At 37.8% G+C, this 14,348-nt stretch overlaps 1 protein-coding gene across 1 annotated transcript in view; it reads left to right on the forward strand.

Annotated features, from left to right (window-relative positions):
* The window catches only part of LOC114878344 (sodium channel protein para), a 34,419-nt gene that overhangs the window by 10,930 nt on the left and 9,141 nt on the right, over window positions 1-14,348 (forward strand). Inside the window, 16 exon segments of the mRNA XM_046286476.1 lie at window positions 2,886-3,041; window positions 3,108-3,313; window positions 4,024-4,152; window positions 5,965-6,056; window positions 6,548-6,760; window positions 6,884-6,944; window positions 7,032-7,341; window positions 7,421-7,708; window positions 9,032-9,088; window positions 9,709-10,140; window positions 10,216-10,309; window positions 10,367-10,435; window positions 12,017-12,267; window positions 12,345-12,518; window positions 12,593-12,943; window positions 13,035-13,239. Coding sequence (XP_046142432.1) covers window positions 2,886-3,041; window positions 3,108-3,313; window positions 4,024-4,152; window positions 5,965-6,056; window positions 6,548-6,760; window positions 6,884-6,944; window positions 7,032-7,341; window positions 7,421-7,708; window positions 9,032-9,088; window positions 9,709-10,140; window positions 10,216-10,309; window positions 10,367-10,435; window positions 12,017-12,267; window positions 12,345-12,518; window positions 12,593-12,943; window positions 13,035-13,239 — 3,088 coding nt within the window.

Below are 14,348 nucleotides of genomic sequence, written 5' to 3' on the forward strand. Positions count from 1 at the left end.
ATTGATATCACGATCAGATATTAATTAAACGTAAATGTATATCGAGATACTGCAATACATATGTTGCTCCTTATACCGTCGTCCCGGTTTCTTTTTTGTACGCTCGACCGTTCGCGTTACGAATTGAGCCGCTTAATCCCCGGCACCGTTAATTATACACGTGTACTACTTCTATTTCGTTTTGTCAAATTTCTAACCGTTCATTGCGTTCTTATATTTATGTTTGAAATGAACATTTTTATCGCGTACACGTACAGACACACACACCACACACTAGATCAAACACGTGCTTCTTGTATTCAGCTGTATCGCAAATTATTTTTAACGTCTTACAAAAATTAAAAAAAAAAAAAAAAAGCGAAACGAGCCCTGCCTGTGCTTCGATTCTGTGACACTCAATTAACAACATTCGAATACACGTGTACGTACTTATTGGATCGAAACCCTTTTATTTAAATGGGTCAGGTAAATATTAATTCGATGATCTTCCAGCTAATCGCTGATCGGATGAGATCGAATCATGAGATTTCATTAAAAAACGATTCCTTCGTATCCGTTCAGAGGCACGACAAAATGTATATACACGCATTCGAATTGGCTTTTTGCTGAAAAATAATTGCGCATATTTATTGCAGGTACCTTGAAAAGACAAATTGGACTTTGTGGTATTTCATTTTAGTACTTCTTCTTTTTCTCTTTTTGATCATCGCTGACCTGTACAGGTCGTTTTTAATTATTTTTTTTTTTCATTTTATGATTACATAAATATCATTATGATTCCTCAACAATTATAAAGCACATTCTGTGAAAATAATAAGTCGTCGTTGGGAAGAGATAAATTAAAAGAAAAGAAAAGAAAAGAAAAGAAAAGAAGAGAAACAACAGAAATAATTACGGAAAGAATAACCACAGGTCCAACTTGTTTCTTCTCAAGCACCGTATGTCTCATTTAGAGCTCGCAGTCGCCTGGAAATGCTTCTATAGATCGTATGCCGTATCCGCAATGCTTGCAGCTGAGATTCTCTGTACATATCTCCGTTTTATTTTATTTTTTTTTTATGTATATTCATTAAATTTCGCGCCTCGATAGCAGCATTAGCGTGCAAGCTACGCGAATCGCACATGATCGCAGTGGTATATCCTCTCTTGGGATCGTATTGATTTATCGTCGCGATACAGTCTCGAACGAAACGATATTCTAGCATCAAATGCGTATTGATCGTTTGAAATTTCATCCGCGAACATTTGCAATATCTCTTGGCTTAAAATAAAATGATTGCGAATCGATCGAAAAAAATTTTCATTCACTTCTGATTAGGTTTATATTAAAGAAGACATTCTTAAAGTTCATGGGGGATTAATGGAACCTTTTTGTTTCTTACTTATTTGCATGTAGCAATGAAAGAAGAAAATAGAATCGATGAAGAACGTGTCTTGCTGCACCGTGTGTTCTGCTCTGGCCGTGAAGTTCAGCTTGAATATTCATTGGCAATCATTTTTTCTCGCTTGTATAAATTAGATTTAAGTAGATCTTTATGTATGTAACGAGACTAGTATAGTCCTTTATTAGGAGTAGGAAAGTTCGTGTATGTGCATCTAGATTTCAGAGGACACTTTTTTTTTTACATACCTTTAGATCCTTAAGATGCTTCTATTAGATACACTTCGTGATTATTGTTTCACCTCATCCAGATATACTTGTTTCTTTTTTTTTTTTCTTTTTTTTTTAAGTGAGGTGAGGTGAAACAATTATCTTTAGGTAGTTATAGGACATTGGCAAAAAATCACTTCGATTAAAGTTCTTTTTCTAAACGCAAAAATGAATTTTGATGGTCGCGTTAAAGTGGTTCTGCAGGACACGATTCAGTCACATCGAAACACTTGTACATTTCAATCAAAATAATTAAAAAAGGGGACGATTCTCATTGGGTTCATATTTCGTTCGTTTTTATATATTGTATCATATTCGATCGACATGAAATAGTAGGAACAGGTGGGAATATCTCGAATTTTTTAATAAACGTTCGACAGAAAATTCGTTGAGAGGAAGCGGAAACGAGCGGATCACGTGGACCTTAGCCAGGTTCGTATGTTCACGACCCGCTTTTAGCACCAATTTCGTACTGTACACACGTATATATGTATGTACATAGAGCCTTCTATATGACTAGTCGCCATAGCTGCTTTTCAGACTAGACGCGGAATAGATGTTCCCGATGCTTCCAAAGTAGGAGAGCAAAAAAAGAAAAAAGAGTGAAATGTGGGGCAACATCGTACTATCGTTAAAGTACACGTACCTAGTTGCCATCCTCGTAATATTCTTCAGCACTTTAAAACTTTTTCCAATTTTCTAACGATTATAGTTAATATTCAACTGAACACGATGAAACGTTTGTTCTTAAAGAAAGAGAAAAAGATGCCTGCCTCGAAGCTCGGGACGTTGTTTTGCGATGCACAAATACGCAAAAGTGAAACGATACGAACGCATAGAGCTGATCTAGAAGCGGGTTATGAATAAACGGTGCACAAATAGAAGACGGAATGCAAATGAATATTTCCAAGTCGTTCAAAGGTTCGATACCTTCGCGGACAAATAAATCGTCGAATAATTAAAGTTTAACTTCACAGACGTATATGTATTTGGAAATATTTATTTCATCAATTTTCACTCGATAAATTTTTCTTTTCCTTTTTTTTTTTTTTTTTATCTTAAATTGTATATCCACGAGGACACGCGCGAACGTAAAGGACGATATAGTTGCGCGTCTACTTGTACATAATAATAATCTAGCACGTCTATACGATAACGATGACTTGATGCAACGTTCTAAGAGTCGCTTCAATTCTATTCGAAAAGATTTGATTAGAAGGTTTTCCGTTCACAGGTTCGGTATGACGACGAGGACGAGGACGAGGGTCCTCAGCCGGATCCGATGCTCGAGCAAGGAGCACCGATCCCGGTCCGACTGCACAGCTCATTTCCACCCGAGTTGGCCTCCACACCTCTCGAGGATATCGATACCTTCTATCATAACCAAAGGGTATGGATATTTTTATTTTAACGTTTAACTTACTAACTGGTAAATGATGAGTTGTTTTCTGTTAAGACCTTCGTCGTCATCAGCAGGGGAAAGGACATATTCAGGTTCTCAGCGACAGATGCGATGTGGATCCTCGACCCGTTCAACCCGATACGACGCGTGGCCATTTACATATTGGTTCACCCACTCTTCTCCCTCTTCATTATCACTACAATATTGGTTAACTGCATACTCATGATCATGCCCACTACGCCCGTCATCGAGTCTACGGAGTGAGTATCGTTCGTCTTTTCCCCTCGACAGAAAGACGAAAGTTATCATTTATGATCTCTATTCCATTATCTTTCTATTTTAAAGAGTATAATCTGTACGAATATCTGTTTCATCAAAGTCTTATTTCTATAACATTGAACATTGATATTCGTATAGTGGCTCAAAATTTTAAGATAAAAATCTTCGATTCAGTATGGTTCTTGAATGGATGGAAGCACGTGGATCTGAAAACAGAAGGATGTTACATATAATGTGAATTATCAAATGGCGCAATCAAATCCAGGATTACAATCTATTTCTCTACGAAATTATTTTTAATTTTTTCAATTACGTATTGTTACGCTTGCTCGACAGTGACTGTGAAACAACGTAGCTTAGCGCGTTTACGAGCCTAAGCCGGAGATGGGAATCGATGAACAATTAAAGAACCATCGAAAGCTTATGGCGAGTATACGGTGTTAAATATAGATATTTCAAGCAATGTTCTACGTGTTATAGCTCTAATATATATGTATATGTATATACGAGTAGAGACTGTGATAAATTGTATACCGTTGGTAAGTTTTGTCCTAGTCTCTCTAGAGGTAGCGTAGACACGATCGAATAATTTTAAATCAAATAAAAAAGCGGCCACGAGGTAGAGAGATATTATTTTTGTAACTCGTACAAATTGGCATATAAAGCTGAGTGGTGTGTTTGTTATTTTCAGAGTGATATTTACGGGCATCTACACATTTGAGTCCGCCGTTAAGGTGATGGCGAGGGGTTTCATTCTGCAGCCTTTTACCTATCTTAGAGATGCATGGAATTGGCTCGACTTCGTAGTTATAGCTTTAGCGTGAGTAGTTAAAAACTTATTCTTTAACTAAAAAGAAACAAAAAATAAAGAAAACCAAGCGATACAGAAAGCGACCATATACGGTAGAGTACAGCGTGTGATGAAAGAGAATAATTTCAAAAAAAGGGTACAACGATCTGTCTTTTTTTTTTTTACTTATACATACTTGATAAAAAACTAGATGAAAAAATATAAATATAGGATGTGCTGAGCCTGAAACAAAACTGGAAATTTTGTATAATTTACAACTACAAAAAAAAAAACAATTTGAGAAAAAAGATTATTAATGGGGTCATTTACCTTATGTCGTACGGTGTTAAGATCTGCTGGGTCTGATGAAAGCGTGAGTTTCTTCTTTCGTTAATAGAATAACGAATAACGTAATTCACGCTTTTCTACGGAGAATCATACACGAATCTACCTATTCAATATCAATGAACGATATGTCTGCAGCAGACCTGGCCACTCTTCGAATGATATCTTATTTTATTTAACGATCATTTGAGAACATTGCAAAAGAAAACTTTAGTAGAGATCCTATAAAAATAAGATGGAGAGTAAAATAAAATTTGCCCAGGTCTGATCTCTATCCATCGGGTGAGAATCGTGTTCGATCGAAAACAGGCAGCAAAATTAAAATTTCAAGCCTGATAGATGCTCGTTTCTTTCTTTCTTTTTTTCTTGTTTTTCTCAGTTCCACGGGTAGATTCGTATGACGATGACGATGATCTTAGCCGTACCGCGTCGACAGGACCGATTTTCAATGATCACGTCCGATCCACGTACAACCAGTTGGCGCAGAGAAGCGTTTTAAACCCCACGTGAACGCTAAATTAGTATTCAAGTTATGAATAAGTAGCCATCGCTAGTACACCTTCAGTACGCTATGAAACTTTGTGGTAGCAAACGATATTAATATACATATATATATATATATATAAATATAATTTTTTATCACGTACACTTATACACGTATACAGACAAAGACACATAGTAACACTACTACGTCTATATACATAGGTATATTAATTAGTTTATTTAGATAACGGATAGAGATTTTTTATTATGTCTAGTTACCTGAAACAAAAAGTATCTTTATTATTATTATTATTATTATTATCATCATCATCGTAATGTTGATTAGTATAGCGTATATATACGTCGATTCGATGAATCATTTACTGTTGTAGTTTTAGAAAATGTATATATATATATATATATACACATGGCTTTTTAATATATATATATATATATACATATTATATATAACATATATTACGTAATTGTTGATAGATGATCAATATTTTATTCGATATAACAAGTATTCGTTTTACGGTTTGGTATCACGAAAATAATTATAATAAATTATGAATTACTGTTTAGATTAACACTATGACGACTGCTGGTACCACTGTTACACTAATTACATGTTTTTATTTTAAAAAGCTATTCTCAAAAGCAGGAGATCGTCGTAGTGTCAATAGGTACTTTTACTTGTAACAGGATAAAAAGCAATGTTCCCTAATATTTTATATTGAATTTTCGTGATACCGTGGCCTCTTCAAACAACATCGTGCATGCAGTAATAGCTCTACCTTTTCTGATATTTATAAAAGCAGATTTTTATTGGTAGGCGACATAGAAAAAACGGTAGCGAGTAATTCGTTTGAGTAAACCATTAATTTTCTTTCTTACATTCTCCTTGAATCTCTGTTTCTTTCTTTCTCTTTTGTTTTTTTCTTTTTCAATTTCGTTACAAATTGTTTTTTGTTTGTATCACTGTAATGTGTGTGATGTTCGGGTGTATTGCAGTTATGTGACGATGGGCATAGATCTAGGCAACCTTGCCGCTCTCAGGACATTTCGAGTCCTCCGAGCCTTGAAGACTGTCGCTATTGTACCAGGTATGCTTAGAGAATAGAAAATTGGTTGTAGTCGCAGAATAATAATTAGAGAGTCATAGAAACACTTTTTTCTATCGCGACTCGCTGTACACATTTCTCTCTCTCTCTCTCTCTCTCTCTCTCTCTTTCTCGTCTCATCACCAAACGACAAATTTCGAGAAATAAAACACACCGTGTTCAATGTTTCTTTCTTTCTTTTTCTCTTTCCTTCTGCGCCATTTTCATTCTTTCACGCCAGCCTTCCATCTTTCATTCGATCATCGTATCGATCATTTCTAAAGAAATGTATAAAAATGATCATCAGCGGTCAGCCACATATGTATGTTTCATCCTATCTTCAAAGACCTACATTTTTATTTCTCCATTCTTCCTTTATTATCCATCATCTCTCTTTCCACACGCTGAAACGAAAGCGAATTGTTGAAGAATCAAATGAAACGAATTACAGCCGTTTACTGACAATTTCTTTCTCCTTCTCTTTCGTTGTCTAGGTCTGAAAACCATTGTCGGCGCTGTGATAGAATCCGTGAAGAACCTGCGCGATGTGATAATCCTGACGATGTTCTCTCTTTCCGTCTTTGCGTTGATGGGCCTCCAGATTTACATGGGGGTGCTCACGCAAAAATGTATAAAGAACTTTCCCGAGGACGGCTCCTGGGGTAATCTCACCGATGAAAACTGGGAGCGATTCGTTAGTAATGAAAGTATGTACCTCGTTGGGTGGTCAATTTCTATTTCGAAGAAAACTTGGGGCCTAAATGAATCATACGGAGAACCAGAATGGGCCATACTAACTGACAAATTTATCGTTTTATCATTTTATCTAGCTAATTGGTACGTGGACGAGTCGAAAAACATGCCCTTGTGTGGGAATTCATCTGGAGCAGGGTAATTGAAAAGTTTCCCCCTCTATAAATAAATTGAAATTAATCAAAGATCCTAAATGACTAATGAATTTGTTTATGGAATATACAGGCAGTGCCTTCCTGGCTACACGTGTTTACAAGGATACGGTGATAATCCAAATTATGGTTACACGAGTTTCGACACCTTCGGTTGGGCCTTACTTTCTGCGTTTCGTCTGATGACTCAAGATTACTGGGAGAATCTCTATCAGCTGGTACTAAGATCGGCCGGTCCGTGGCACATGTTGTTCTTCATTGTCATCATTTTTCTTGGTTCATTTTATCTGGTCAACTTGATTCTTGCCATTGTCGCGATGTCGTACGACGAATTGCAAAAGAAAGCTGAGGAAGAGGAAGCCGCCGAAGTGGAAGCCATACGTGTATGTATTTCTTTCCATAAACTTATTCCATAAAGTTCTAAGATCCTTTATCATATAAAAAAAATTGTAACGATAACAGGAAGCTGAGGAAGCAGCGCTAGCAAAGGAGAACAAGTTAGCAGCACGAGCACAGGCAGCGGCGAGGGAGGCGGCTGCCGCGGCCGCAGCAGTCGCCGCTGATCAAATCGTGAAATCTTCATCGGACTTTTCCTGCCACAGCTACGAGTTATTCGTTGGTCAAGAAAAGGGCAACGACGATAACAATAAAGAGAGAATGAGCATGCGTTCGATCGAATCGGTCAGCGAGCACAGGGTGAAACAGATCAACAACCATACGACCACCACTAAAGTGCGGAAAGTCAGCGCCGTAAGTGTCTGGCTGGCGATGTTTCAATTCATCGATTTATCCTCCTTTCACGTAATGTAACTTTGCTCCTGTTTTATCGAACTTGCCAGCTCCCATTCCAGACCTCTGACCTCGCTTCTACGAGAGCGATTCACGCGAGGCTCGTTCGATCTCGACTCGACTCGTCGCGTCGGTTAACTGAACACTCTTAAGTTACACTTTGATACTTAATTTGATCTAACCATAAGGAGAAAGAGCTAAGAGTGTTCACGAGGACACGTGTTAAGGCAGCGTTAGATGATTAACGACGAGCCTCGAGGGTAGGAATAACAGTTGTTTGAAGGGTTTGTTTATTGAGAAAGGAGAAAGGAGAAAGGAGAAAGGAGAAAGGAGAAAGGAGGATGAACTGTGTAGAGTATGTTGGTCTCGACTTATAGGGTGCAAAGTGACAAAGTTACTTGATGGTGATACTTCAAAGGCAAGAATGCACTAGTCCTAATGGTCCTAACTCGACGAGTCCATTAGTAGGCTCAGGACTTTTCTGTTTTCTTTCTTAGCTATATTGATCAGGAGGATAGATTGATATACATATAAAGCAGTTGTTTAGCTAATTTCGACGAGTCGAGCCCCTCTATAGAATCTACTGCTCTGTTGTAGCATGCTTGTCGTACGTACTGTATCGAATTATTCGTACAATACAATACTTTGGTAACTTCGTTAGGATGCTTTTGACTCCTTGCTTTCGTTTCGTTTCGTTTCGTTTCGTTTCGTTTCGTTTCGTTCCGTTCATTTCTTCACAGATTCTGTCTTGATTTATCGAATGATGGATTATGATGATTTCATAGCGTACATTAACGTTTCCGTTTAATTTTCTATCAGATCGTGTAACAGTATAATCAGGCCCGGTGTCCGCGTCGACGTAAGAGACTTTTGTGAAGATCGTCTTGCATGGAAACGCATGTGTGTAGTAGATTAAAGGAGATACGAATTTTCGGATTATAATTTTTTTAATGATAAAGTTCACAAAAGTTTCCTAGATACCACCGACCACCTTAGCGTCTTCTTCCGTTTCTTAACAACGACATTGATTAACATATGTATCTTCATCCCAATGTGTTGCGACGAATTATATTATTTCTTTGCGTATAACATTACTTTCTCTGTCTCTCTCTCTCTCTCTATCTTTCTCTCTCTATTGCTCTATTTCTCTCTTTCACTTTTGTGTATGTACGCTTTGCAAGTATTTATATGAACATATCCGTATCGAGTGCCTCCTTGGTGTACATTTTAGACAACGTTACGAGCCGTTTGGTAGGAGATATCTTTTCTTGTTTTTTTCTTAAGGTCTCTCGCGCCGCTAATGGCCAGTTTACTTATGCCTACCAGGAAAGCCTGCGGAAGGTATGTGTGTCACGACGTGTCAGTCACCATCGACCGTACGTACCTAAATACCTGTACAGGATCCAAGATCCGAATCATGTCTAACGTGTTGCGAAGCTGGAAGAATCATCACAACCTGTAGTTGCCGTGAGGATGGACGGATTTCGAACTTAAAAGGATGCTTGGAGCTTATTACTCGAGGATCTATACGTTTCATTGAAATTGCTTTAATATTCAAAGATACCAGTGTACGACTTTAAGTATCCTTTTTGTCCTTTAAGAATTCTGGATTCGTCCATTTCAGTATCTTTCATAGTTCAAACAATATTTCCATATTCTTTGGGAAAAAATGATTTCAAAGCCATTTGTATAACTGCTATCAGCCCATATATCTCGACTTCATATTTAGTCTATCGCGGTATAATTAATGAAAACAAGATTTTTGATGCGACGAGGCATTCAGGTGTCATAGTTGCGACATCAAACTACGTTTGCCCCATAGACGGTCATCAAAGATGAAAGAATGACCAGCCTGCCCCTGGATCCCTTCCTCGCCCTTCCTCCTTGGTCCTTCACGCTTTCCAGAGAAGAGCGAGAACGGTGAGAAAGAAAAGCGGTGGTCCGCTTTGTTGTAATTTCAGGCGAGCCTTAGTCTGCCTGGCTCACCGTTCAATCTTCGCCGTAGCAGCCGTGGTAGCCATCAGTTCACGATCAGGAATGGTCGTGGTCGTTTCGTCGGACCACCGGGTGGTGACAGGAAGCCATTGGTACTCTCTACTTTCCTGGATGCTCAGGAACATCTGCCCTACGCGGACGACTCGAATGCTGTCACGCCGATGTCCGAGGAGAATGGCACGATCGTGGTGCCGGTTTACTATGCTAATCTTGGATCCAGACACTCGTCGTACACCTCCCATACATCTAGGATGTCGTACACGTCTCACGGCGATCTGATCGGTGGAATAGCGAACGCGGGCAAACCCATGACCAAGGAGAGCCAGCTGAGAATCAGATCCGTCAGGCCTCCGTCTGTAAACGGACACTTTACGGACTCTAATCAGAAATATCATTACGTGAGTATGGATTTGACGCGGGTAAATGTACCATATGAAATAGTGAATATTATAATTCAGTTACTTTCTCTTCAGGAAGGTGACCTGGAGGATCCCATGGGCAAGGCGAAACAACAAGACAATCCGTTTATAGAGCCCTCTCAACAGCATGCCGTGGTTGATATGAAAGGTAATTATTAAACTATTCAATTATACAATTAGTAATTGAACGTTTGCTCTCTTGTAGACGTGATGGTACTCAACGACATCATAGAGCAAGCAGCAGGACGTCAAAGTAGAACACCGGAACAAGGAGGTAATGTCGAAATATCATCCCCTTCGTTCACATTACGTTTTTTACAGTTTATCACCCTTTATCACAGATGTGTATCTCTTGTGTGATGAGCATCCTTAATCATTTGATGTACACCGTTGTTAACATTCTTCTTTCTTTTCTTCGTTGATATATATATATATATATATATATATATATATACATGTATATTCAGTGCTGAAGATTTTTGTCTGAGCGCCTTGTACATAGTAGAACGAATCCTCTATATTCTTACAAACATTATTTTTTATTATTTTATTTCGTTGAAAAGACAATCGATCAATTAATTCGTACTTTATTCAATATTATTGTATTAGATACAGGATGGTGTATCTAAATTGTCTCATCCTGTATGTACAACAGATGCATGGGTACCCTTGTCGTCCTGAACAAAATTTTCTTTTTTATTATTATTCTCTTTCAATTTCTCTTTTCGAAAAAATAAAATTCATAAAACGTGGTAAAGATAACGTGATAAATAAATACAGGGAATAATTACAGTGCGTAAGCCCTCGAACACTTGGATGGATTCTAAATGATAATCAAACGAAAATAACAGTTTGTAGTAGTTAGTTTTTTTTGGGGAAACAGCGTTTGTTTCCTGTTGTATAACGACACAGATTAATATCCTCGCTGCAGCTGCACGATCCTGGTCGCTTTCGTGCCTGGATTAACACGTTCACTGTGTCGACGCTTTCTTTTTACAACTTTTTGATAATTAGCTAAACAAATGGGTACATCGCAGTGAAGGTGTTCACCGCTTTATTCCCCTTTTTGTCCACGTGGAGACTGCAGCGAAGTTTTTTGATTTTATCATCAAAGGCACCGCCGCGTTTTTGCCTGCGTTGCACAATCAAAATGTAGACAATCAAAAGACAGCTAATTAATCGCCGTTTATTCGATTATATCAGTGTTTTAGACGACGCGATTTAGAGCTTTTAAACGAAGCTCTAAGGTTTATTAAAATACGCACGCGAACATTGCCGCACTTTTCGGTTTTATTGTTAGGTTGCTACCGCGGCCAGTTTAGGTATAGGTAATTGATCTTTAAGGATCTTTTCTTGATCTTTTTTTTTCCTGTTTTTATTTCCTTGTTGTGTAGCGAACGTGCTTGATTCTTAGCTGTAGACTTTAGATAGAAGAATTGATTTAGCAGCAGGGCGCTTTTCTTGTACTATTAGTTCTGAACTGGTAGAATATGGACTGTTATATAATAATTATCTCTGAAGCTTTTATCTAGAACAAGCTTTTGTTATACTGCTTCTATCATCTCGTTTGTTAAGATATCTGACAATGAGTACTTTTTCTTTGTTGAGCTTATCACCGAATTTTGCATTGTAAATAAGCTCGAATATTTCTTATTTCTTCTGTCCTTCTCTTTCGTTTGCTATAGTTCACATGCCTGCCTGTTCGTATATACATATAATCTGTGGTCTGAGAAAGAACAAAAAGTAAGAAAAAGCAAGCTTGAAGATAAACTAAAAAACCTCTTTCCCCAAAAAGAGTGGTGCCAGACAAAATTACTAACACGCGTTACAGTTTCGACCTATTACTTTTCGACAGACGACGATGAAGAAGGGCCGACATTCAAGGATAAACTGTTGGCCGCTGTTTTACGTTGCATCGATACCTTCTGCGTATGGGATTGCTGCTGGTTGTGGCTTGAATTTCAAAAATACGTGTCTCTTTTGGTGTTCGATCCATTCGTAGAATTGTTCATCACCCTCTGTATCGTCGTTAACACGCTCTTCATGGCGTTGGATCATCACGATATGGACAAGGACATGGAACGAGTGCTCAAGACAGGAAACTATGTAAGCGAAGACACGGTATCTAATATGAGAAGAATGTTCTTAGAATGTTAACATGAACGAATAATTGTAAATTCTAGTTCTTCACGGCAACATTTGGTATCGAAGCAACGTTGAAATTGATAGCAATGAGTCCAAAGTACTACTTTCAAGAGGGATGGAACATTTTCGACTTTATCATCGTCGCTCTTTCACTTCTGGAATTAGGATTAGAGGGTGTTCAAGGTCTCTCCGTGTTACGATCGTTCAGATTGGTAAGGGGTAGTTTCTTCTCTTATAGGTACGTATCTTATTATCTTATTACATTAACGATGATTTTACTCTTCAGCTAAGAGTGTTCAAACTAGCAAAATCCTGGCCTACGTTGAATCTGCTGATATCCATCATGGGCAGAACAGTGGGTGCACTGGGTAATCTGACGTTCGTATTGTGTATCATCATATTTATTTTCGCCGTGATGGGTATGCAATTGTTTGGCAAGAACTACACGGACCACGTCGATCGATTTCCCGATGGCGATCTACCAAGATGGAACTTCACCGATTTCATGCATTCGTTCATGATAGTTTTTCGTGTACTATGCGGAGAATGGATCGAGTCTATGTGGGATTGTATGCTTGTGGGAGATGTTTCATGTATACCATTCTTTCTGGCCACTGTTGTCATCGGCAATCTGGTTGTAAGTATATATTTAGGATACTTTGATAAGGGTTGTAGAGGTAGTAATATTACTCGAGCGATTTCTAAAAATTTTCATACTCGACGAACAGGTGCTGAATCTCTTCTTGGCCTTGTTACTCAGCAACTTTGGTTCGTCGAATCTTTCGGCGCCGACTGCGGACAACGATACGAACAAGATCACCGAGGCGATCAATCGAATAACACGTTTTGTTAAGTGGATCAAGCGAAATTTCCTTTATCTTGCTAAAATGATGCGAGCCAAACTCACCAATCAGATATCCGATCAGGCGCCAGGTGAGGGACCGTCCAACAGTTGGAAAGAAGGTTTATATCCAATCAGATCGCTTGCTGTGTGCGCTGTGTAGTTCGTGGCACTGTTTTTCGGTTCTGCTTTTCACTTTTTTCCAAAACAACAGATTTTTTTACGTTCGCTCTTTATACGATAAGCCAGTCAATTAACGAAATTTTTGCAGTACCATTATCCTTGATTGCTTTCGAAGAACATTTTTTCGAACAAAACGATACAGCGCGAAAATTGATTTTTAACTTTAAGCTGTATCTATAAGTTGTCTCTTCTTTTTCTTCTTCTTCTTCTTCTTCTTCTTTTATTTAAATAAAAATATTGACTGGCACCTTTTCATTCCATTTTTAATATCGGTTCGCTCTTTTTTTTTCCATTCTATGAACGAAAGTCGTACAGATCAGAAAGAGATCGATTGATTGATAAGGAAGATTAGATTAATTTTTTGCTTCGTTGATTAGCCTGGCGATTATACGTTGCTTTGCCTATTATTTTGGAGAAAGCAATCGTTTTGTCTGTCGATAAAACGAATATAGCTTCGATACTATTGGATAATATTCAGTGTAGTCTGTCAAACTATCACGCCGGTACATCTGGATTGAAATCGTTTTTTAAAAACGTGCACAATGTTTATTTTTACAAATGATGCTATACGATATGTACACGACAAATAATTCGTAAAGTTCGTGTTCCTCAAATTCGCAAAAAAATTTTACTTATCTATGGAATAAATGACTCGTTTAATTAGAATATCTATGTTTTTTCGATCAAAAGCACGAACTTTTCGAGAAATATAATATATAAAAAGAAAATATAATACAGCATAATCCACCATGTATCGCGCAAACAATTAGTCACACTTGTTACAATCGTTGATTAGAATAGATTAGGCTAATTCGAACTAGACAAACTGTTGCATGAAACACATAAGTACTTACGATTAAAGAAAGGAAAGGGAACAACGGAAATTCACTTGTTCATGTGAATAAGTTGAAACTTGAAGATCGTCAGGATGAAACTTTCCAGTTGAATTTATACAGATATATTTTTTGACAAAAATATTTTGATAAGGGCGGGTTAGAGATTTTATATGACTGTGCAG

This window comes from Osmia bicornis, chromosome 7 (genome assembly GCF_907164935.1).
Source record: "Osmia bicornis bicornis chromosome 7, iOsmBic2.1, whole genome shotgun sequence".
NCBI classification, from domain to species: Eukaryota; Metazoa; Arthropoda; class Insecta; order Hymenoptera; family Megachilidae; genus Osmia; species Osmia bicornis.